The sequence below is a fragment of the Haemaphysalis longicornis genome, unplaced genomic scaffold (genome assembly GCF_048455015.1).
Source record: "Haemaphysalis longicornis isolate Haplotype H1 unplaced genomic scaffold, Haemaphysalis longicornis Haplotype H1 scaffold_7, whole genome shotgun sequence".
NCBI classification, from domain to species: Eukaryota; Metazoa; Arthropoda; class Arachnida; order Ixodida; family Ixodidae; genus Haemaphysalis; species Haemaphysalis longicornis.
The window spans coordinates 6,953,182-6,977,345 of record NW_027526422.1 but is presented as its reverse complement, the minus strand read 5'-3'; the positions used below and the strand labels follow the sequence as shown (position 1 = coordinate 6,977,345).

Genomic DNA, 24,164 nt, shown 5'->3' with positions numbered 1-24,164 from the left:
ACAGAACGGGCGACCAAGTACAGAGACAATACAAGAACGCAGGTTTCACACTGCTCTATTTTATTCCATGCCTTGAGCAGGAAGGCAAGAGAAAGCTTTTTTTCTTTTTTGCCTGGCTTAGAACTCCTCCCCTCCATCATCCTCTGCGCCTTCAGCAGAGTCGATGCCCACTTCCTCGTAGTCTTTCTCCAGGGCAGCCAGGTCCTCCCTGGCCTCGGAGAACTCGCCCTCCTCCATGCCCTCGCCCACGTACCAGTGGACGAAGGCCCGCTTGGCGTACATGAGGTCAAACTTGTGGTCCAGCCGGGCCCAGGCCTCGGCAATGGCCGTTGTGTTGGACAGCATGCACACGGCACGCTGGACCTTGGCCAGGTCCCCTCCGGGAACCACTGTTGGTGGCTGGTAGTTGATGCCCACCTAGTAGGGGGGAGCAGGCAGGGGAATTGAACAGATCCAATGCATAAAAGGAAGCTACAATGATTCAGACCAGGCCTTAAGCCCCTATGTACTGCTCTCGTCGACCACCAAGGTTACGTAGCACCAACTTGCCCTCCCCACCTTTGCTTTGAGCTGCGGAAGGAGATATATTTCGCTGCCACTGTTTCCACCGCCCACTCTGAAATCGCACTATTGTGACCGGCTGCAGCATGCTCTGGATGGAGCTCTGTTATTTTGTATCGCAAGCTATGTCTAAGGCCCCTGAAATAGTGCTTTCATCCTCCGTCCAGTGAACATGATTGAGGGCTTTATACTTTTACTCGTTTTCTTCAAACGGCACATGCGGAAGTACTGCCATGATGGTGAATGTGCAACAGACACCACTGACTAACGCAACCACATCGTGGCGCATCGGTACATACAGTGTTATTTTGTAGCAAAGAAAGTCTGCATGGACAGCCAAAGAGGTTTTGGAAAGCACATGAGACCACACGTATTTACTGCCCGTGAGGGTTCTCGCCAAACATGACAAAAAATACAAGGAACTGGTTTTCCGAATCTGCAGGAAGTGAAACTAGGCAGCGGCACTCTTCAAAAGTTGGCACTACGCAATAAATAGGTTGTGGACGCGAAGAAAGGGCTGTAACGAGGCCCAGCCTAGATGAACTCTGCGTAAAATAAGGATTGTTCGTACCTTGAAGCCAGTGGGACACCAGTCGACAAACTGGATGGTGCGCTTGGTCTTGATGGCCGCAATGGCAGCGTTGACGTCCTTGGGCACCACGTCGCCCCGGTAGAGCAGGCAGCAAGCCATGTACTTCCCGTGCCGAGGGTCGCACTTGACCATCTGGTTGGCTGGCTCAAAGCAGGAGTTGGTGATCTCTGCGACTGTCAGCTGCTCGTGGTAGGCCTTCTCGGCAGAGATGACCGGGGCGTACGTCACCAGGGGGAAGTGGATGCGCGGGTAGGGCACCAGGTTGGTCTGGAACTCTGTCAGGTCCACGTTGAGGGCTCCATCGAAGCGCAGGGAGGCCGTGATGGAGGAGACGATCTGGCCGATCAGCCGGTTCAGGTTGGTGTACGTGGGCCGCTCAACGTCCAGGTTGCGGCGGCAGATGTCAAAAATGGCCTCGTTGTCCACCATGAATGCACAGTCAGAGTGCTCTAGGGTGGTGTGCGTGGTCAGGATGGAGTTGTAGGGCTCAACGACTGCTGTGGAGACCTGCACAGCACAACATACCAGTGAGATTGTGGCAAAACAAAAAATGGTTGACAGGTAACCGACAAATGAGCTCATACAACAAGCATTTGCAAATTCAAGGATGTCCCCTGCATGGTTTATCCCCAGTGTCCTTGTCCAAAGGACTACACGAAGAATATGGAATATGCAGGGGCCTAGCCCACACCGGCGAGTGCCGGGGACAAGGCTGCTTTCAGACACTGTGGCACGGAAAACTGCACAGGTAGCCCCTGGGCCACCAGGATTAGCCAGCAGCCGAGCCAGAAGCCGGGCCGCCGACACCTCCCTTGCGTCTTGCACCCACGAAGAGAGGGGGAGAAGAACGGAGACTCGCCTGTGGAGCTGGGTAGATGGCGAACTCGAGCTTGGACTTCTTGCCGTAGTCCACCGAGAGGCGCTCCATGAGGAGCGAGGTGAAGCCCGAGCCGGTGCCCCCGCCGAAGCTGTGGAAGATGAGGAAACCCTGCAGGCCCGTGCACTGGTCTGCCAGCTTCCTGATCCGGTCCAGCACCAGATCCACAATCTCCTTGCCGATCGTGTAGTGGCCCCGGGCGTAGTTGTTGGCCGCGTCCTCCTTGCCCGTGATCAGCTGCTCGGGGTGGAACAGCTGCCGGTACGTGCCCGTGCGCACCTCGTCCACCACCGTGGGCTCAAGGTCCACGTAGACTGCGCGTGGAACGTGCTTGCCCGCACCAGTCTCGCTGAAGAACGTGTTGAACGAGTCGTCCCCGCCCCCAATGGTCTTGTCACTGGGCATCTGGCCGTCCGGCTGGATGCCATGCTCCAAACAGTACAGCTCCCAGCAGGCATTGCCGATCTGGACACCAGCCTGGCCGACGTGGACTGAAATGCACTCGCGCATCGTGGCAGGTAAGCTAGAGGGGGAGAACAGGAATAAAATTAGATGATACTCATGCATCCTGTCGCAATGCACATAGCGCTCGCAACATCCAAAATATGAATAAATACGCCATTTTACGAATGAGGGAAAAAAAGAAGAAAGAAAGAAAGAAAGCTGTTCCCCGCATGGACCGCACGAAGATGTGGAATATGCGATGACACCGCCCTCACCCACCTCACACATAACAGTTGGACGATTTCAGTTTCACCCTTAGAAATTAAAAAAAAAAAAAAAAAAAAACGCCATTCTCGCGCTGTGCACACTATTCAGCAAACTATCCTGGAGTTGCATAATTTAATTTGGCATTGCTGTGCAGACCGTCAATTTATCCTCGTGAATGCACTCCACCATGGTTGCTCACCAGATGATCCTCATGCCACACCTATAAATTGGCACTGCACTAGACACCTCCCTGCAGAGCAGTCTGGCACAAGCAGTGCGAGCCAGGTTCTACAACCCGCTCAGTACATCCGACTGTCATTACTTCCCCCAGTGGAAGTTGCCTACATGACTCCTGGAAGATTCAAGACTCCTTTATGACTGCACAAGCTATAGAAGAGACATGCCGCTAAAAAAAAATTTGCCGTTAACGAAGCGTGGGAAGAGCAGAGAACTATACCCCTCGAGTGCGGCCTGTAGGGGCGCCACTGAAACCCCCCTTAGCGGCCAGTTTCGAAAGGAGCCGTGGGAGTCCCCGGCCTGCTCCCCCACCTGTCGCCGTCGATTTTTGGGCTCATTCAAGACTGCGATTTACCGTTTGCACGCGTTCGAAATACAGAATAATGTGGAGCAGGCACTTTGTTTGCAAGCGTGGTGTGTCTACGAGAGTATAAACATTTACGACGAAATCTTAGTGTGGTGCATTCTGTCTGTATGAGCGCCAGGTGTGTCACACGCCGGCGTCCCGAAGCAGTCGTATGCATACAACTGATTGCAATTCCAAATTTAGTGGCAGTGTCTCCGTAAGCAGTGTTTCCTCTGATGGTCATGTTGCGGTCATACACTACGATGTAAATCGGCTTTGTGCACTTACATAATCTATCGGAGCACTCATACCTGACAGCACGCAAGTTACGCTTGCCAATATCACATATCAGATATCAGACAATGCGGCATAAATTTCCCAAACATTCTACGAAAGAAGTACTATGGATAATGCAAAATTATACTCGGGAGTATAACAATTTAACAACAAATTTAATGCTAGGTCGTCTTGTCGCGAGGTGAGCGCTCGCAAAGATTCATGTGTTACATTTACCCTCCACGAGAAGCGCGGAGACGGGCTTATAGAGTAATTCGCGTCCACAGCCTTCACAGCATTGCACTTGATGTATGAAACTGAGTATAGAGGAGTGGCTAGGCCCTGTGGGTAAGTTGGAGATGAGGCGTATAATTGCCAAGATGCAAGCAGGTACAGCGCCTGGGTTGGATGGTTTTGCGGCAGCTCTTTTGAAAAAACTGGGCCCCAAACAGAGTCTCGAGTTGCGGGAGATGCTAAGTGTCATGCTGGAGATGGGGGAGATCCCTACGGATTGGAGATGTGGCCGCATGCTGTTTCTGTACAAGGAGCTGGGCAAGAGGAGCAGCTTTGCGGCCTACAGACAAATCACCGTAAAGTCCATTATGTACAGGGTACTCGCCCAGGTCCTCAGGTGGCGGATTCAAGCTTGGGCAGAACGGACTGGAGTTCTGGGCGAACTCCAGAATGAGTTTCGGCAGGTGTGGCGCTGGGAGGACAATGTGCGAGTCCTCACGCAGTGCGTGGAAGTCGCGTGCTCGGAGGGGCGAGAGCTGTGGGCAGCATTCTTGGACGTGGAAAAAGCCTACGACTCAATGGAGCATGTTGCGCTTTCGAACACGCTGCGAGATATGGGCCTCCAGAGATGGTGATCCAACGAGACCAAAGCCTCTATTCCGGCACCGAGGCGGTCGTGGAGTGGCAAGGCCGAAGCTCGCAGCCAGTGCCAATAGGGCGTGGACTACGTCAAGGCTGCCCGTTGTCACCGTTGCTGTTTATGCTGCTCCTGTGCGATCTGGAGGGGGACTTGCAGGAAAGCGGCAGAGGGTTTGACCTCTCGTACATGGAAGGTGGCGAAGTTGTGCACCAGCGACTACCCGGTCTGCTCCATGCGGACGACATTCTGCTTACAGCAAACTCAAGAGTAGAACACCAGGAGCTGCTGGATATCTGCTCGCGGCATGCAAATTGGCTGGGTCTGAGGTTCAGCCCCCGAAAATGCGCGGTGTTGCAGGTATTGGATCGTGGACCCTTGAGGCTGCAAGGAGAACTGATTCAGGTTGTGTCCTCATACTGCTACCTGGGGGTGGTGGTGTCGACAGAGCCAGACTACCTGCGGCAGCACGAGCAACGAACGAAGGAGAAAGCAGTCTTGGGCCAGAATGTGCTCAAAGCGAAAGCCTTATGGTCCTTCAACAGGCTGGAGGTGCTACGGGGCTTGTGGAAAGCGGTGTCAGTGCCAGCCCTTACGTTTGCGAACAGTGTCCTGTGTCCCTCAGCTGCTACAAGGGAGTTCTTGGAGCGCCGCCAACGAGAAGTCGGCAGAATGGCTCTAGGGTGTCACAGGACGACACTGAACGAAGCAGTGCAGGGTGATGTTGGGCGAGCGTCCTTCGAAACCAGCGAAGCCATCGCTAAGCTATGCTTCTGTGGTGCCGAAGAGGAGAGTGTGGAACATGTAGGGCTGGCGTGCCCACAACTTCAACCGGCCAAACCTAGTGGGCTGACTCTTGAGCAAGCGCTGGGCTTTTGGCCCGCCCTGCCACCAGGCAGCGCTGCAGTGGCTAGTGATGTGGCAAGTGAGGTGAACCGTGCGGGCGCCGGTGGGGCTGTGCAGATCAGAGTTGCTTAGTAAGCATACTAGGGAGGAAACTGTGCCTTGTACGCCATGTCGTCGTGGGGGTTCATGGGAAGACCCCCCCTTTTTGGCTTGGGCTTGGCATGACAATTGGATTCTTAAGCGGTTTTTGGGATTTGCTTTCTTCACTATGCATTAACATGTTTACGAGCTACAAGGAAGCCGAAATCCTCCCTGTTTTGTGGCAGCCCTGTTTGGTGAAACAGCAGGCAGTGCGTGATTGCACCTGACGTTGCTAATGCCGCAGTCGAAGGACGCATGACTGAGCGGGTAATATGCAGCCGCGAAATTTGTAGCCGACGAAAAGAAACAAAACGTACTTCGACAAAGACATGATACGACCACGGGGATACGACAGATACGGGCCCTTGTATGCGTCCTATCTTGTCATCGTGCAAGACTGTTTAACGCCACGCTTTCTTTTTTCTTGTTGAACTAGTTGGCAGTCGGTGCACCAGTTCACCATGAAAGCAACGTTTCAATAGGCACGCTCAAAAAACTTTCCAAACTCTTCAAACAACTCATTATTTGCAATAATTGTAAAATTAATAAAATCAGAGTCTCTAATGAGTTTCCCCCCAAATATTAACCTTGTTCGTAACTACAACCTTGTCCTGCGGAATAGCAGGCACAACCGTTCCGGCAAAAATACGCTTTACTTCCTTTTTCCTTAGTTTTAAAACAGCCTGTTTTTATTTCCCACTTACATAATTGCACACTATTCTTCGCGTTTTGTGGCACTTTGTTTAAATTTGCGGTCACTAAAACGTTTCAATCCAAGCCAATGATGAAACTAAGGCGAGCGCAATATATAATGGCGGTCCATGATGACACAGACGGCCTTGATGTGAGCCGCATAGACGCTAGCGCCAGATTCCTCTCTAGTGTATATTGTAAGAAACTATGGTGCAGGTGCATGGCCTCCACGATCACCCTGCATGCATATTGCTCCGGCCGTCCCAATCGGCTGGAGGGAGCGCAAGTTGAAAAAGGGGCGTGGCCGCGTCTTCCCCCGCACTGCGGCGCTCACCACCTATGCATGAACTATTCCGCTGCAGCTTGGCGTAAGCGAGGAAACGAAAGTTTTCACAGCTTGAAATCAAATTGAGTCCAGCAGCCAGCTTTAAAATGAGAGGTAAAAGACAATAACCAACAAATTAATTATGTTTAATTTAATATGAGGAGCCAAGTGCAAAGGTTAAGCAGCAATCATACGAGCGAAGCGCAGTCGGTTCTGGCACTCTCTTCTGCGGTTTCGCGTCCATATTTTGATTTTCTTTAGATTTGTCAATGTGTATATACACGCGGTGCGCTTGAAAAAACCCTCACATCCTCATCCAACATCATGTACAAGAGTGGCGACTTGCATAAGCATTAGGGTTGCCACCTTTCGCAGAGAAAAAAACCTGTGTTTAAAAAAGACGCCACGTTTTGGCATGCGGCGCCATTTATTGTAACATTTTCTTAGAGAGAAATCAACATAACATTTGCACTGAAAGTGATTGAGAGCTTGGTTATTGCTCTGTATGTGCTTTACTGAAAAGTGACCGCAATTTCTGATTGCGGTGGCAGCATTTCGTTGTTTTAAGTATGGACCGGCAACCAGCCCGCTGTTTAAAAAACCGGTCGGGTCGGTCCGAAACCGGGCAGGTGGCAACCCTAATAAGCATCAGTCACATAAATGCAATATTAAGATTGTTTCTGATTGGTATGCATGTCGCGATAGATTTGTTGCCGCGGCTTTTTAAGGCAGGCTTAGAAAATCGTAAACACGAAGGTCCGACGCAAACCAACGGTGATACATTCAGATACCACTGTCCGTTGCAACTCAGTGTCAGTGAGTATTTGTGATGTTTTAGTAAGCGCTTTGTGAAATAACATAGAGCATTTGTGCGGCAGTTAAGAAAAGCCAATCATGGTCTGTAAAAACTACACGATACATCGTAGCATATAAAGCTGCATAATTATCGCAGGATGTGCGAATTATTTGTCTGTGTTTACAATTAGAATGCTTTTTGCTTGTATACCTGTGTGCGCAGATGGCTCAGCTAGATTGGTGGTTCCATATAAATTCAACAATTAAATGTGCCAACTCTACTATCTTTTTATTTTGTAAGATTACTTTGAAAATTTGTTATTTTATTTTTGTTGTTTTTTGTTTTCAAGCTACATTCAATTAAATATCTCCATTTACGCTATTATTCATATATATTAAACATCTTATCATGCGATTATGCACTTCATGCAAAGGCAGGGGTTTACACGGTTGGTCCTTCTCACGATATTTTTGTGCGCGTTTCCTAGTTTTCTTGTCAGTTTTTTTGTCTTCCTTTTTTGTAGGGTTGTATGAATGCGCATTTTTTTATTTTGTAAGCTAGTTTTTACAATTAATTATGTCCTGCTTTTGGTTTTTTTAAGATTCCGTACAACCAATCTTCTCCGTTAACACTATTATAACGATTAATTACACATGTTAACTCCGCCAATTATACTTTTTTTGCGCAAGGGCAGGGCGTTACACTTTGGTCAGTTTTCACGATTTTTTTATTCTTGCTTCCGTCATTAATTTTTGTCAGAGCTTTTTATTATTTTCTTCACTTTGCGTGGGAGATGTATAGAACTCACATTTTTTAATTCGGAAGTTCACTTTTATAGTTTTGTTCCCAGTTTCGTATTTTTTGTTGTTAAGATTCAGTTCGATCGATTATCGCTTTTCGCGCTATTATGCATTTCTGTGCAAATACAGGGTGTTACAAGGTTATGAATAGGCTGTTCGCGAGATTTTTTAATACACATTTTTGTCATTTTGCTGCTCCTTTATTTTTATATAAGATCTATATTATATAAGATTTATATTTTGAATTTGTTAATATCACTTCTATATTTCTTATTTTTCTCCTTTCTGTATTTTTGTTTTTTTTTCTAAATCGAGTTCGATTAATCATTTTTATTCACGCTTTGTAGTGATTAATTATATTAACTCCACACATTTCTGTGGAAATGGAGGGCTGCACAGTTGGTGCCGTACGTGGGGTACTCGACGGTTGTGTATGCGTTCGCTCTGGAATCATGCAACAACGATAGGCTGCTCTTTTTCTAAATGCGATTGTACGCCTCATAGCATAAAACGTATATTACAGTTAAATGTTGGTTTGCGCTCCGTGGAAGAGCGCGAGGGAGCAGTGGTGGGGTCCCTTTATGAATCAATGAAGATCAGGGGGCTCGACCTGCAAGGGCAAAGGCCTGTGCCGCGAAGGAGTCGAGTTCTCGCCTGTTCCAATGAAGGACACATCCATTACAGATGTTCTGTGTAAGAATCTTCAGCAGGAGCTGAGCAGCAATGCGGCCAATAAACTCGCAAATACACTCGTGCCAAGACCAGGAAAACTGCAGCGTTCACATGCCGCTAAATTCCGCATAAACAGCGGCCCAACGGGCTGAACGATGCATTCGATGCATAGGTGCGCACTGCCGCCTGGCGGTGCGCAGAGATTGGGACGGCCGGAGCAAAACGCACGCGGGGGAATCTGAGGCCATGGCAGGTGGAGTTGACGGGAGCGAACTAAGCGATCACTGGAGTGTATGAGTGCAGCAAGGACTGACTGATGCAAACTATGTGGCTAGGACACTTACACCAGAGTTATTGAGAAACTCAATGACTTGCACCTTGTTAGAGTGAACTAGAACACAGAGTGGTTCAAACGCCTATACTTTCAGTACATCAAATGTGAAGCAAAAAATGGGTAAAATCCTTTAGGGGCGCTGCAATCGCAAGACTTCAAAATGTGGCGCAGTGGTAGAACACTCGCTTCACACGCAAAAGGCCGGGGTTCGATTCCCACCAGCACCACAGTGCTATACCTTTCTTTTTTTAGTTTTTTTCTTTTATTGTCCACGAAACCTTGGGCAAATACGCTTAAGGGTCACTATATAGGCCTTTAGTACTTACTTTCTGTTTGGCACGACATGCAATAGTCATACTTTGACAGTGAAATAAATGTTCATGCTTCCTTGGAACAGACAGTCACGGGCAAATTTGTAGATTGCGATTAAAGAAAAGGCAGCACCGCAATTTTCTTAGCACCGAATACGTCATATTTACGCCTACCTATACACATAGTTTCATACAAATATTATTATATGAAACTATGCATATACATGCTTTTGTTCTATGCAACGTCACATTTGCTGAATCTCCGCCTCATAAGTGCGTGTTCACGCAGCGAGTTGCTTGTCAGAGCCCGGCAGCACTTTTCACCAAACGGTAAAAACCGAGGGTAGATTAGGCGAAGAAACATATTTGGCGAACTGATGCGCTACCGATTCATATTTTAAATGATAGGATTACTCGCTTCACGCCGGTTTTTAACATGTATGCGCTGTCTTCAAGCCACGGGGTGCAGTATCATTCATGCGATGGCTCCGCGACGCAGAAGTCCATGTAGCACACGACGCGAGAGTTGTGGGTTGCCGCCGCATGACGGCGCCGGCATCGCAAGAATAGTAATTTTCTCTTCACTTTCGCAGTCTTAATAATAAAGTGCAATTATGTAAATAATTATTTGCCTGCTTATATTTTTATATAACTTTAAAAAATGTTGATTTGTTTGTTTGTTTGTTTTTAAATTGTCCACGCAGAAGCTCAAGTTGCCACTGACCACCGTGCAGCGGCGAGACTATCGCAAGACTTCAGGGGATTCGCCTTCCGATGCCGTTTTTGCTTCATTTTTGGCAGCTCGTTTGAACCACTCTGTGTTCTAGTTTACTCTAACCTTGTCTAGTGAGGTAAACTCTATGAATGAGGTAGTTCGCCCGTTTCAAAGGGAAAAGCCTTTAAATCCGTATCCGTTTTCGTACAGTGGGCGGAGCGACGCTATGGCGCCGACGACGCATGGGACGCGCGTATCATGCCAAGTGTCTCAAATTCACGCGTACGACTAGTCGTGGCGACAGTCGTAACTATCAGTCGCATGCGATTCGCATGCACCAATCGTCCATGTGTCTCGCGCTTAAGGATCACGCTTAGGCCACGGAGGACACACCCACGTAACCGGTCAAGGCGCGGCCGCGGTCAAGCGCGTCGGCGCCATATTGCATCCCGGAAGAAAATGTATTTTTTACACTGCATCAATCACAACCAGAAACACGGACCAGCTTGCTCAGATCGCAACGCTACGGTCGCTCTTAAACCGGTATTGGAATAGAAGTTTAAATTCATAATTACGGACCAATTAATAACAATTTTCATCCGTAAAGAGAAAGGAGTTGTTCACATCACAGAAACTAATAGGGGGAAGCGAAGGCGGCCGAAGACGGAACGGAGGGCCGTTTCATTCCCCGGGCCATGAAAGACAGAATAACCAGAGATATGCAGGTACACGCAATTTCGTGACCATAAAACACGAAGTTCTCATAGTTAAGCCGGTTAAGCGGTACAACGTGGAGGTAGAGTAATCACGTAATGATAGCCGAACGGTACTCACGATAATACGGACCGCACAAACCGTCCACCGACGCTTACGACGATGCGTCAGCAAACAGAGGGTCGAATACGGACGTACCGGTCGCAGCGGTTTATATAGTGCGGCGAACGTCGTCCGCGCGCACTTCCGTTGAGAACACCTCCTTCCAAGCTTGTTCTATAGTGGTGACGTCAAACTTTACAATTGATGAGAAATAAAACATAACGTAAAAGCGTTAAAATATTGTTTAAATGTTTTTTTGTTGTTGTTGTAGGGTATGCATTACTTTTGAATTCGTATGGCACTATATTTTGCAGCGCAAGCTCTAGGAGACGTGCCGTTGTAACGTTCCGCCCGAAGTATTCAAATAGAAAAAAAAAACGCCCAACGGTTTTTCCTCCATGGGTCAGAGTATGGTGTCAGAGGGAAGGAGGGTGTGTCCATGGGTGTGTCCCTTGTAAATCCTTTTAAAAATTCCGCGTTCCCCCCTCCCCCCCCCCCCAAGAATAAAGAAAAATAAAGTGGGGAACAATACCCGCTCCAGCAAGGCTATGGCAGGTTTAAAGCCAAAATAGGGTATGTCTCCTGCCACGTGGCAGGAGACGTCAAGCTAAAGTAATCAAGGAAGGTTAGCTAAAGTAAAGTAAAGTAAGTCGAGTAAAGTGAGTGTCAAGTAAGTCAAGCTAAAGTAATCACGTGACTTCCTGTGACGTCACAAAACAAACGTCTTATTTACGTCAATTAACATGTCGCTTTTTTGTGTTAACGACGACGGCAGCAGGCTGTTCACGTCTTGTGGTCTTGTGTCCCGATGTTCTCCGCCCGTGGTTCGAATGGCAGGCCTGACGCATCGCTACGTCCTTATCTCCCTGTACAGCGGCTGCCTCGCGGCGCTTTTTTCTTGTTGGGAGGTGTAGATTATGTATTTTTTGTGAACTTGCTGTTGCACGTCTTGGTAAGCCTAACGCATTGTTTTCTGCACGCTGCTTCGCCCCGCTTTTTACATGCTCCTAGAACTGTAGTGCTGAGCTTCACGTTGTCTTGAAGTTCGCGTGCTATCGGCTTTACGCGCCTGCATTTGTTGTCTACTTGTGCCTCGCTTCTTCCATGCCAAGCCTTGTGTTCCGATACTGGAGTGGTGGCTCAATTATAAAACGTGGGGATCAGTATTTTCCATCGCGTCGCGCCGTGGCAAACGAGGTAGCTATCTTTGATGACATGCCAACGCGAGCAACGTAGTGTCAGCGTGTGCACGAATCGAGTGTCATCAGGTAGCGCACGGCATCATCGAACGCAATCCGACCTCGCATGTTGCTTCTGCAATTTTTCCCCCGGTATCCCGACTATTCCGCAGAAACGATATGTGCACGCGGCGCTGCAGAATCCGTGCAGGGAGCGCAGCTTCACTTCCGTGGGTGGATTCCAACTGCCCGTCTATGGACATCTACTCAAGATACCACTGAAACCATTCGCTGACTGGCGGCTTTTTGTGCAAGGAGGCTCAAGCTCCAACTGTGCAAGCATGGGAGAAGTGCAGCCGATAAAATCGCCATGTGAGCCAAGTTTGGAACTTGTGCTAATAGACCTTTAAAAGTCTGGTGTGCATAAGGTTAACAAGTGACAGTTCAGTTATTGTTCATCTATGCTCAGATTTGTTGCTTAGAGTACCATTGCGCTTTCAACTTGGAAAGTCTTAATGAAATGATAGGCAAGGCTTAAAATTACTGCTTGGCTTTTATTTCCCTTTCCTTTGCTCCAGTACCTTTCGCCTCCTCCAACCTGGTTAGGCAACAAAACTTCCTCCTGCATCTGCTTTGAGTATGTATTTTGATAGGCTCGTTCCTTCTTTACTCTTGTGTTTGGCTTGGTTGGAATTGAACATAACCAGCCACAATACCTTCATTCACTCTCAGCAGGATGGGCTAAGGATGATGAGAGCTTATCTCAGAGGGTTGCAGTCTATCCACAAATTCCAAGTGGCTGCGACATCTATATGCCCATCCCAAGCACTCTGTGGAATTCAACTTGACACTAATGCTTGCATTCGCAACTGGTGAAGAGTGTTTAAGCGTCTGCTGTCCAAGCCTTTTGGGTAGTGAACACGAAGAGTTTCCAATTGTGAGGGGACGTTTCACATTCTATTGCTTTTTAACTCCGCACTGTGTAAACTGTTTTGGAGAATTGCTCAAGTGAATTTACTTAGTGGTAAGGGGCATTATAAAAGGTCCCACATCTTGTTCACAATGATGCAAGTCTCGTCAGAAGCCAGCTGCTAGAAAACACATTCACGGGTTGTGTGTTGTGTGCCCATTAGCTGTTTCTTTTTCTTCCACAAAACGGGCACTTAAACAATCCTTTAAGCCAACAGGCTTAAAAAATAGTTTATCAAGTACAACTTCGGGGTAATGGTTGGTGCCGAGCGTGACATTGCCCGCTCCCGAGAGTACTTCTTAATACCTTGTGCAAGAACTGGAGCCAAGGCCACATGCATGGATGTGAATGTCTGTCAGTGTTTGTGAAAGTTGCAGTACTGCTGGAAGATGTATGGATCATGGGTGGCTTTAACAATAAAATGACTGCTGAACCTACTTTTGCTCTGGTATCAATGAGCAGCATGTGAGCAGTCATAAGTGCTTCACTGTTGACATTTTTGTTACACAAAAGCAGGCCATGTTAAGGCCCCCTGGCAAATATTCATGAAAAACACTGGACAAAAAAGCTGCCAACACATGGAAACCATGTTGATCACGGCACCTTTCCTAGTACTTCAGTACCGTTTATCAGCGCTGTGTTTTTTCCCCCAACTAGTAAACTATCCCAGCGTTGCATTTTCCCACAGGACTCTAGTTGCTTTCCCGCAGCATTGCTTTCAAGAAATCGAACACTTGCTTGTCAATGACAAGTTATCTGCCAAACTTCCGTGTCTATGCAAAAAGTGAGTAGCTCTACTTTCTGTGCACTGTTTGTGGTGTGAAGCTCCATTTCTAAACAAAATGCCACGGTTCTTCTGGAAGATGCACAGCATTAAAACCTCAACAAAAAAAGGAATAAGCAAGCGGTACTTGCTTGCACTACACGAGTCCTGCTGGAAAGCCAAACCAGCAAGTGATCTTTTTCTACAAAGCGCTGCAGAGGAGCCAAGAAAAAGGTTCCTTTTTGCGGACACCAAAGCTACGCTGGAAAGCCAAAATGTGTGGTGTCTGTTACTGCAGATTTGCTGCAAGACTGGCATGTGAATGTATTGCAATAAGGCATTTATGTTCACGCAAAGATTTATGAACCAGGCTGGCGGGGTAACAAAATCATTGAGTGAGGTTACAACAAAATGTGATGAAAAATGATATAATACTGTTTGTTATAAATAGCAATTAAAGGTATAAAATGGTTTTGACACTAGTTAAGTGACCTGTTGGAAATCGTTGGCAAAACCTGAACAGCAACATTTCATACAGCTGCAATTGTGAAATAGCAAAGCGTGGTTGGGGCCTGAATTCAGCAGGCATGCTCCAGCTGAGAATGTATAATTGCAGAGCAAAACAGTTATCAAGGCCTAGGGAAAAGGTGAGCTTAGTTGAGTTACCACCAAGGTATTTGGTAGAGAGAATAGTTACAAAAATAAAGAAGCAACATGGGAAGCTTTATTTTCCCTGATTTAAGTTTATCAGCACTGAGCTTCATGTTCTGCATGTCCCATTGAAGAATGTCACACCTGCATGCACTCGGCACATCACATTTTACGGTAGAACACAGTTTACTTCGAACATAGGTAAATAAGGGAATGTTGCATAAGCAGTTCATTGCTACGTGAAATAGAAACAGCAGGGTTTTTAAAACGAAGCCCGTAAGTGTGCTGAATGAAAGGGATTAATGATGAGTTTATGTTGTTACTAACAACAAATTTCAACAACCTTGTCAGAAACAAACCCCTTCCATGGAGGGACTGTGTGCCATCAAGCTTGTATGTGTAATCAAGTTTGTAAATGCCCTGTACATGTATGTCAAAAGGTATTTTAACGCCCTAGTCGTGGCCTGTGAGTCATCGGCGCTTTTTTTTGGTGTTTAGATGATCAAGGGCTGTTGTACGGGATCCACCTTCTCTGCTCACTTTGGTCACCATCTTTCTTAGTCACTGCATTCATGTGCTTGGTCAGGCAGCTAACAAGCGAGGACGACAGTCGGCCCAACTGTCAGCCGAGTTCCTTCAGGCTGGGACAATTGCTGGAGAGGCTAAACAATGTTTTTGAGGTCCCTAACTGAGAGCTTTGACTTTTTGTTTTGTTAAAGAACATTTAGGCAACCCTTCAAGAACTGTCCGAAATAACAAAAATGACTTGTGCCCGTTAAATAGTTCATCTACGCACAGTGAACGTTTGCGTAAAATCTATCGATGCGAACCTACTCTTTGAACCTGCTTAATACTTAGCAGAGACTCACTGCATTGGCTGTTTTATGGCACTGTGTGGGTGGGCTACTGGTTTCCACCTGTGGAGCCTGTGGGCCGCGCTAGTTTCCAGTCCTCCTGTCAAATGTTTTTGGAAACTAGCACTACCCTGCAGTGTACGAGCCATGGATTCCTTGGGTTGGCCATGGGAAATTCTAGTGAATTGTTACAAGCCACCAAAGAAAGTGAGCATTTGTTTATCGACCACTGTTTTGTGGCCACGAAAAGTTTCGTTCATTAAAAAGACTAACAAATGACATCAATTTTATTGCAAACTTCAAACAAATAATTGGTATTACAGAAAATGTGTAAAGCAGCCGGAGCTCCATAGCCCTTTTCAAGCTATTTCTACATGCCATCACAGAATCTTGTTTGGGTGACTAACAGATACCGATCTATTCCACTGCAAAGAAACATAGCTGGGCGATTGCAGGGGGGCCTCTAGTTCCATTTGATCATATCACTTGAGTGTTTACTTACAGTTAACATACTGATGACTGTGTTTATAGTGCATGCACATATAACATCAATGTAGTTTGAAATTGGGATCTTTTTCACCATTTCTTTTTGTTAAATTTGCCCCATGACAGCCTTGACGTTTGCCTATCAATTACATTTGCAGCATGCTCGCTGCTTATACCTGTTTACACAAACAATCCGTAGATGCTTTCACGTTCCAGGCACATCTTAAGATTCTCTTTGACGTTGCTTATTGAGCCTGTGCAGAACCCATAGGTTTTCATATGCTGGAGTGCATGTACGTATGTGTATTATATATGTAATATACATGTAATATACATGTATTAGACATGTACAAGGGTGTACACAAGTGTACACCCTTCCTATTACTGTCTGTACAGCCTCTTCTCTGACCCTATCGTGTGGGTGTCCTAAATTAACTTCCTTTGCATGAGGGACTCAGTCAAGTCTGGCCAACGTAGCGTATACCACTGTACAGAGAGACGTGAAAGTTATACCAGTGCAGTAGCTATGAGATGAAGCGCCTAGCTAGTCTACCTTTTGAAGGTCGCAGGTCCTAAACTGTCGTAGAATCATGTATTCTACTACGACATCTTTGGTTTCTACTAGGAAATCTTTTTAAGCGCTGAATATCACGCAATTATGATGCTTGTGGCGCATGCTCACAAGACTTTTCTGCTCATAAAACGTATCGTGGGTGTAAAACAAATTTTAAGCTACAATTTCGCCCACTAGAAAATAAGAACTTCCTGATTTTCGGAAGTTTTCCTTGCTAATATTTCAGAAGAGGAGATCTACTGTAGTGGTACGTACGCAGTACATGTGTGGGGACACCAAAGATTACCTTTCCTATTCTTGGCGCGGTTGTTTGTAATTGTAATGCGCACATGTGCCTAGCAAAAAACAGTTGCCGCCACTACCCTTCGTCCTCAGCACTGTACATTCCGCTGACCTTTTGGCGCTGCTAAGTTGTCTTCATTTTGAGAACACACACCGCGATTTCAGGGCGCCCATTTAAGCATTCTGAACTTGCCTTGGTGCAAAGTGTTGATAGCAGATGCCGCCGTGCCGACATGCGTCGGAAGGTTCACAGAATTACGCTCGGACGGTGTCTTTTCTTGTGTGGAACGTAGCTTGTTCGAACGGGGCCAGGTGGCTGTGCGATGTCGTCTCGCGTACGCTCAAACTGTACGCAGGTACCATCGGTGTACACCAAGCATAACCAAGCGGTCACAGGTCAACATTACTCGAGAGCGGCTATTTTGCTGCCATCTGGAAAGGCTGGCTGGGCTGGCTGGGATAGTTCTTATAACAATATGAACTCCAGTTTATCTACGTTGTTGGCCCGAGAAAATCGGAGCTTCGTCCCGACAACGGCGTGGAAAAAAGAACTGGATAGGCAGCAGAGGGAAAAAAAAACAAATACATATGGTGTTTCACTTATAAAGTTCGCCACAAATGTCCGACTAGAAAAGTAGCTGTTAGACTAGAAGTCCAGTTGGGGTTTTTCCGTTCATGAGGCCCTGCTGAAACAGCGAACAGATGTGCAGTATTTACGAAATACAAAACGAAGCACCGCCAAGGCACTCTAAAAGTAATAAATAGAAAGTCACTGGGTCCAGCGTAAACAATATGCAGCTATCACTGCCACTCACTGTCACATGGTACACACGATAAAAAAAAAAAAGACACCACGCTGAAGAAAGGCATGAATTGTACCAGGGAACAGGACTCCAGAAGGAACACGAGTTTCATGTCATGTTCACTGAAAACACAATTCGCACGTCACGTGGGAACAATTTTTTTTTTCGTTCGCACGCCGCGTGCAAACAAAAAATAAAAATTGTTCGCACGCCTTTGAGCCTTCGCCCCATGCTTCTCCGCTTCTTCCCTTCGCCTGCTTCGCGACCACCGCGGCGTGCGCCGCTTGTGCTGTCCTTTTCGAATCACTCTGCTCTCTGCTGGCATACCCCAACCTTAGTATTGTCAAGCTGCCCGCATAGCTGTTGGCTAATCTGTGGTAGTAAGTAGCTCAGTATTTTGTTGCTGTAGCAGCGATAAATTTGATAAACAGGTTAGCCAACATATGTTGTATTCGCGGGGCCACACGCCCATATGTTGAGTTGTTCTTTCGGGAAGTTCAGTGTTGAAGCTGACTTATCTCCCCTGTTAACTTTTTCTTTTTTGTAATTTCGATAGGCATTCGGATGTTGCTCCACCAGGGAAAGCTCTACCCCTGTAGTTTTTCTTCGCTCTATCATATGTATGTGACCGATGAGAAGTTCTCGGGGAACCATCATGCTCAGCGGTTAAGTGCGCTGCTCATTGAATTATGCATATTTCTGGAAATAGATCGCTTGATACTTTATGAGAGTACAGCAGGCACGTGCAAGCTACTGCAGAGAGGAAAAGCAGTGATACGTCTTGGTTTTACATTTTATGGGTGATGTTTGTTTACGATATGTCTTTTAGAGAGGCGAAATGCGTTCCGGAAATTGCTGCAGAACATCATGAACTTCTCGATATTTTAAAGCCATAGTTAGGTACGATTAAATAGAAGAAACCTTGGAATGCGAAAGATGGATAAAAATTTTCTGTTTTTGGTGTCAGCTTGCTAAATCCACATATGTATTGTGTTGATAGGAAACAACTTAGGTTAGAATATGGCAGCTTGTTTTCGCCAAGGATGCACCGCTGTCTCCTTGCGTTCACTATAATAGAATCAACTGGAGCCAACGTATACTTTATGCACATTGCCATTAAATTTGTGGATATCTACAGAGGGATAGGACAACGCCGCCTGTATAAACAGTGCCTAACGCGTGAGCGAAAAATGGCCAAACAGCCACTCTCCTGTTGCTCTCTCCTACCCTTCCCCGCTCCGTAGCCTTCCAGCGTGCTTTCGTGTCTGCCAGCCAGCGCCGCTTTTCGGAAACTATGCAAAATAGTGGAAAGTTTGTTTAGCGTTCCCGAGGCGGCGCTCATACGCCTTCTTGTTTTTCACCATGCCTGTCTGTCTTGGTCTGTCACTGATAAAACTTCCTTTGTCACGAAGCAAAATCCCTTGCGCTGCCGCAGGCTGATGCCGGCTTTGCGCGCTTATCTACTCGGATCACAGGCCCTGAAATTTTCTGAGTGGGGCATCCCCCCTCTATCCCCTTCACATTTAGGTATTGTTTTGACCCCCCTGTTCGCACTCCGCATCGGTACGCACTTCTAAAATTGAGGACTGTACTGTAGAAGCGCCCGGACAGCGTGGCGGGATCGCAGCTGCTTACCCTTTTGTTTCCTATAATTTTCTGAATTTTACAAGCACATGATATTATTGGAAAGTAATCGTAGAAGTGAGCGCCTGAACAAAAAACGTGCACGCAATTTTTTCTTCTCTAAATACTCCAGAAAGAAAAATATCAGTAAAATAATGGCTGCCCCATCCGAAAATATCGTTTTTCTGTTAGCTATATGTCTACCCGACAATTAATATGTTCTTACACTATCTCAGTCCGCCTCCGTCTTTATCTTTGGAAAAATGCAGCAAGTATGAAGCGAGCGACACGTTGAACGAGATCCCCCAGTGCACCACAGAACTAGCGCCCCGTCACGGCCAAGATGTAAGCGAAACGGCCCTTGAAGCCCAACAGGCAAGCTGACAGACACACGTCGTAGAAGAGGGTGCAGCGTTCGCGACTCGCGAGCAGTGACGTAAGGCGAGATGTCCGCCGGCACGCGCCACATAGCGGATCAGTGCCTGAACTAAGCGTCCCTACCCTTCCCATTGAAAAGCGCGCGACGCGTCAGGCAATGTTAATACAGGCGGCGTTGGATAGGAGAACCTGTAAACCAGCAAGAAAGGGGTACTGCTCCTGCACCACATTTTAGTGTAACCAGTATTAACGACAGGGACAATAGATGGTATATTGTCTTCAGCAGCAGAGAGCAAACAGGTTCGCAACGTGCATTTTCTTTTTTCGTCTTTGTTGAAATGTTTCAAATTGAGAGGGGACATCCCCTTGCAGCTAATCACAGGCACACAGTTAAGTTTGGTTTCTCCAGTGTTCTTAACTAATTTGCATGTATTGCAAGTGCCTGGCACAGAATTTTGAACCAAAACTGCACTACAGCTTTTTTTTTTTCTTGTGCTGCGTGCACATTTGCGATGAAATGGTGAGGCAGGAAGTGCTGCAACAAATCCAGTGTAGTTACGACGTTAGGCCCCAGTGTTGTACCTGATGCTGCCAGTCGCAAAACCTTCCATGTGTCTTCTAGGTGACACCATGGAAGAGCAGTGGCATAGAGTACAAGCAGCCAGATTTCATTGTGGTAACCTACAAAACATCACAAGTCATTAGCGGTTCACCCATGACACTGACCAGCTGTACTGCACTGCCACTACCTTGTCAGCTAGGGACAACTGCATCTCCCAAACTCTTCCAAGCCTTGCGTTCTCCTTCAACACAATGAGCGCACCCAAATCACGGAAGGCTTCACCTTTCTATCGTTACGTGCTTTTGGGTATACAGCCAAATTACTTTTCTATTCCCCATTTTCAAGTTTGCACCTTGTGTTTTAAACTCCACATTGTTTCCAGAAAAATGTTCAATTCTCAAAATTTTGTCATCATCATAAGCATTATGATTTGAAAAGATACGTTTTAGGTTGGAATTAACTAAACAAATGTGAAAAAAAAGCTGCTATGAAGGGCGGCTCTGCCTCAATGCCTGCCGGACACCAAACAAAAAGGGAGCAGTAGGTTTCCATTGCTTATGCAGAGTCACTCACAAGCATTGCCTAGTACATCATCATGATCATTGTCACTCTTGTTATTGTCTGAAGTCATTGTGCAGTCACAGAGAAGTTCAGACTCACTCTCGGAGACAAATCCGAGGTATTAAGCAGATGTTCCTGCCCGAAATATTGCAAAAAAACTTGCTTTTTTTTTTCTAGAGACAATGCCACCACCATCATTCCTCATGTACGACACGATTTTTATGTTATCTTTGCCAAACAGGTTTTTTACAAAATTCTGAAGGGCCCTTGGTGTTAAATACAGGTACTAGAACTGATTACTGACCATAAAAGCACCTTTGGTGCCAAGAAGCACAGCATTGGCTTCAAAGAGCGAGGCTTGTGATTAACTTCACTGGTACAAATTCCAATACAGTATACAGCTCTGGCTAGAGAAGTCATGATAACAACAAAAGAGTTTGTTTTCAAGAATTATCGTGACAGCTGCAAGATAACTACAAGGGTTAGGTCACACGCGCTGCCCAAGGGCGTCCGCAGAACTTTTTGCAAGGGGGGCATCCGTTACCGGGGGGGGGGTAAGGTTGGATGGCACCAAAAAGGCGCTATTTGTGGTTACAAAAATTACAAACAGCGAATCAGAACCAGACTTGGAGAATATGCATTGGATTTTATTACCGAACAAAGAAATAAAGTTAATAAAAAAATGGGAAAAGTTACTGACACTTTGTAAAGAAGAGTGGTCAGTCTCGCTGTGTGAAGTTTCTCGACTCACGCCAACAGATCACCAGCACACAGCACAATACGTTCACATACATAACTGCACTCCGTCAATCTTCCTTGAATAGCAGCTGCGGACGCCTCAGGTTTTTCTGGGCAAATTGCGAAATGACATTGAAGTCTGTTGAAATGGCTCACACAATAAAGATACTACTGTCCTCCCTGACTTTCAATGCAGTACAGTCGTACAAGCGTTTTGAGGGGCTGATTTATAGGTTTTGTTTCGGGGCTTGGGTGGTGCCGACATTTCGAAATTTCGAAGGAAAGGGTGTACTAGGTGATGGGACGGCACGGGAGGATGTTACACTCTCCCTACTAAGTGTAGCGGTGAAGATTTTTTGCTAGATATAGCTGCAAATGTCTCCGAAAACTGAGGTTCTTGTGGTAAGACTGCATAAATGTAGAGTTTAGAAAAAAAAAAAAAAGGAGTCAAACCTTTCAGAATTGTTTGCTATCTTCAATAGCCAGCAGAGGCAGTCTGGTTCACTGCTGTCACAAGACCGGCAATGTTAGTCAGTGTCTAAAGTGCAATGTTCACCGCAGTCCTGAAGGGCGTTCCATACGGATACGCAGGACCCGAGTGTGCTAATTATTTGACTAGTGTGGATTGTTGGGCTAGTTGGTTCACGTACATAATTAAGAAACTTTGCGCTAAAGGAAGGGACAAAGGAGAGAACATCGGTGTCGTTCTCTCCTCTCTTCCGTCCTTCAGGGCAAATTTTGGGCCAAACAAGCTGGGCCAACCAAGCTTTGCGGCTTTTCTGTAGTGCATAAAAATATCCGAACCTTTAGGGGACGCAGTTGCCCCCCCTTCTGGACGCCCATGGTGCTGCCTCACTCTGGGCAAATTGCATGAGGCGCAGCCAATGTTGGTTACAGAACAGCGCCTCAGACAATTCATCCACAGTGCGTCATCAGTTTTTGCAGCTGAGATTTTGCATTTAATGAGAACTTTATTAGCCGCTGCACATTACACCACTCAGGAAGCCAGCCCTGCGTTCCGCACAGCACCGTGTCTCCTACTTGGACCAGTTCTGCAAGTGAGTGAGTGAGTGAGTGAAAAGACTTTATTTGATTATCCGGCGGACTACTATCCTAGCCCCACGAGGGGAGGGTCATCGCGATGCGGCCACACATCATCTCGGCGAGCAGCCCTCACTACTCCCACCTTCTGGCACCCGCACCTGCCCGTGCTGGGGTGGTAGCGAGCACCTGGCGCTTTCGCTCGGGCGCTGCTTTTCGAGGACATCCACTGGACGGCCCGTGTCTGTTGTTCCCGTTGGGCGCTTCCCGCAGCGGCCGCAAGCCACGGCGGGATCGTCGTCACTGTCCGTGCCTCCCTCGGATTTTGTTCGCAGTCCCACAAAATGTTGGCCGCAGTAGCCCTTTCCGATGCACACACGCGACACAAGTCAGTCACATATACGCTAGAGCACACGTGTTTGATGAGCACCGGCGTGGGTAGCAACCAAGTCGTAGTTGCCGGAACGTCACTGCCTCGTTTCGGGTCAGGCCCGGGTGAGGCGGGGGCATCGTCCTGCGCCCCAGTCTATACCAGTTCAACACTTCACTATACTCCGTCATCCTGTCTTTGGCTTCGCACCACCACTCCTTCGTCGAGTCGGCCGGTTGGGCGGGGCGGTATGTGAAACCTCGCGCCGCCTTGTTGTGGTTTGCGTTGCCTCGGGCTGACACGTCCCTTCCCATGTGAGCCGGGAACCACTTGATTGTACCCGCTCTGTCCGTTGGGTTCACCGCGCGCAGCACCCGCACTGCTGCCATACACACACTGCCTCTGGTGTAGTTCCGCACCGCGGTCCTGGAATCACTCAGCACGGTCGTGCATCCGGGGTGGGCGAGGGCCAGGCGATGGCTACCTCCGCGGCCTGATGCGCCGACCGTGTCCACACGCTCGCCGCCGCCTTCGTCTCGCCGGTGACCACACTGACCACTGCCGCAGTGAAAGCTCCCCTCCTGACCTGATATTCCGCCACGTCCACATATACGGCACCGCTGTCTCTGGCATGGAGGTCGATCAAAGCCCTTGCTACCCTCCGCTCCCTGTTGTACTGAGGATTTACGTTTTTGGGTATCGGGCACACTTGCACGTGTCTCCGCACACACTCTGGTACCTCCGCTCCTTCCGCAATCTCCTCGTCCGCTCCAGTCCTAGGTTACGGAGCACCTGCCGGCCGGTTCCCGTGCCCGAGAGCCGCTCCAGCTGGGCCGTTCTCTGGGCTTCTGCAATCTACTCGAGAGTGTTGTGCACCCCCAGTGACAGGAGCTACTCCATGCTTGCACAGTCGAAAAGCCCGAGTGTGGCCTTGTATGCCCTTCGTATGAGCACATCGATCCTGTTGCGCTCGTGTACCTTCCAATTGTGGAAGGCCGCCACATAAGCAATATGGCTCACAGCAAAGGACTGGACCAGCCGCGTGAGGCTGGCCTCCTTCATGCCTCCGGCCCTTCTGCTTGATACCCTCTTTATGAGGCGTATGGCCGTGTTGACTTTGGCCATTAGGCGGTTGATGGTTTCGCCATTGGCTCTGCTTCACTCTAGGAGCATGCCTAGCACCCGGATCTTTTCGACGTGCGGGATCACCTGGCCGCCGCTCGTTTGTATTATGATTTTCTCGCTGTGCCTTGCCATGGTGGAGCTGGTGAAGGGGGCAAAGCTGTTCCAGGATCTGGTTCACTGTGCCATGTCACCAATGTCGAGCTGGACCAGAGGCTACTGCAGCTGAAGGCAGCAGTGTGGAAAGTAGGGAAAAGTGCTCCAAGTCCCGTTGCTGAATGGATGGCC

The 24,164-nt window shown here is 47.6% G+C and overlaps 1 protein-coding gene across 1 annotated transcript in view; it reads right to left on the bottom strand.

The window, feature by feature from the left end:
• Positions 1-39: 39 nt before the first annotated feature.
• LOC144144394 (tubulin alpha chain-like) overlaps positions 40-24,164 on the bottom strand; it is a 41,913-nt gene continuing 17,788 nt past the window's right edge. Inside the window, exons 4-6 of the mRNA XM_077675822.1 lie at positions 2,013-2,531; positions 1,133-1,660; positions 40-417 (exon numbers count right to left, since the gene is read on the bottom strand). Of these exons, the coding sequence (XP_077531948.1) occupies positions 118-417; positions 1,133-1,660; positions 2,013-2,531 (1,347 nt within the window). The 3' untranslated portion in view covers positions 40-117. The remainder of the gene's footprint in view (positions 418-1,132; positions 1,661-2,012; positions 2,532-24,164) is intronic.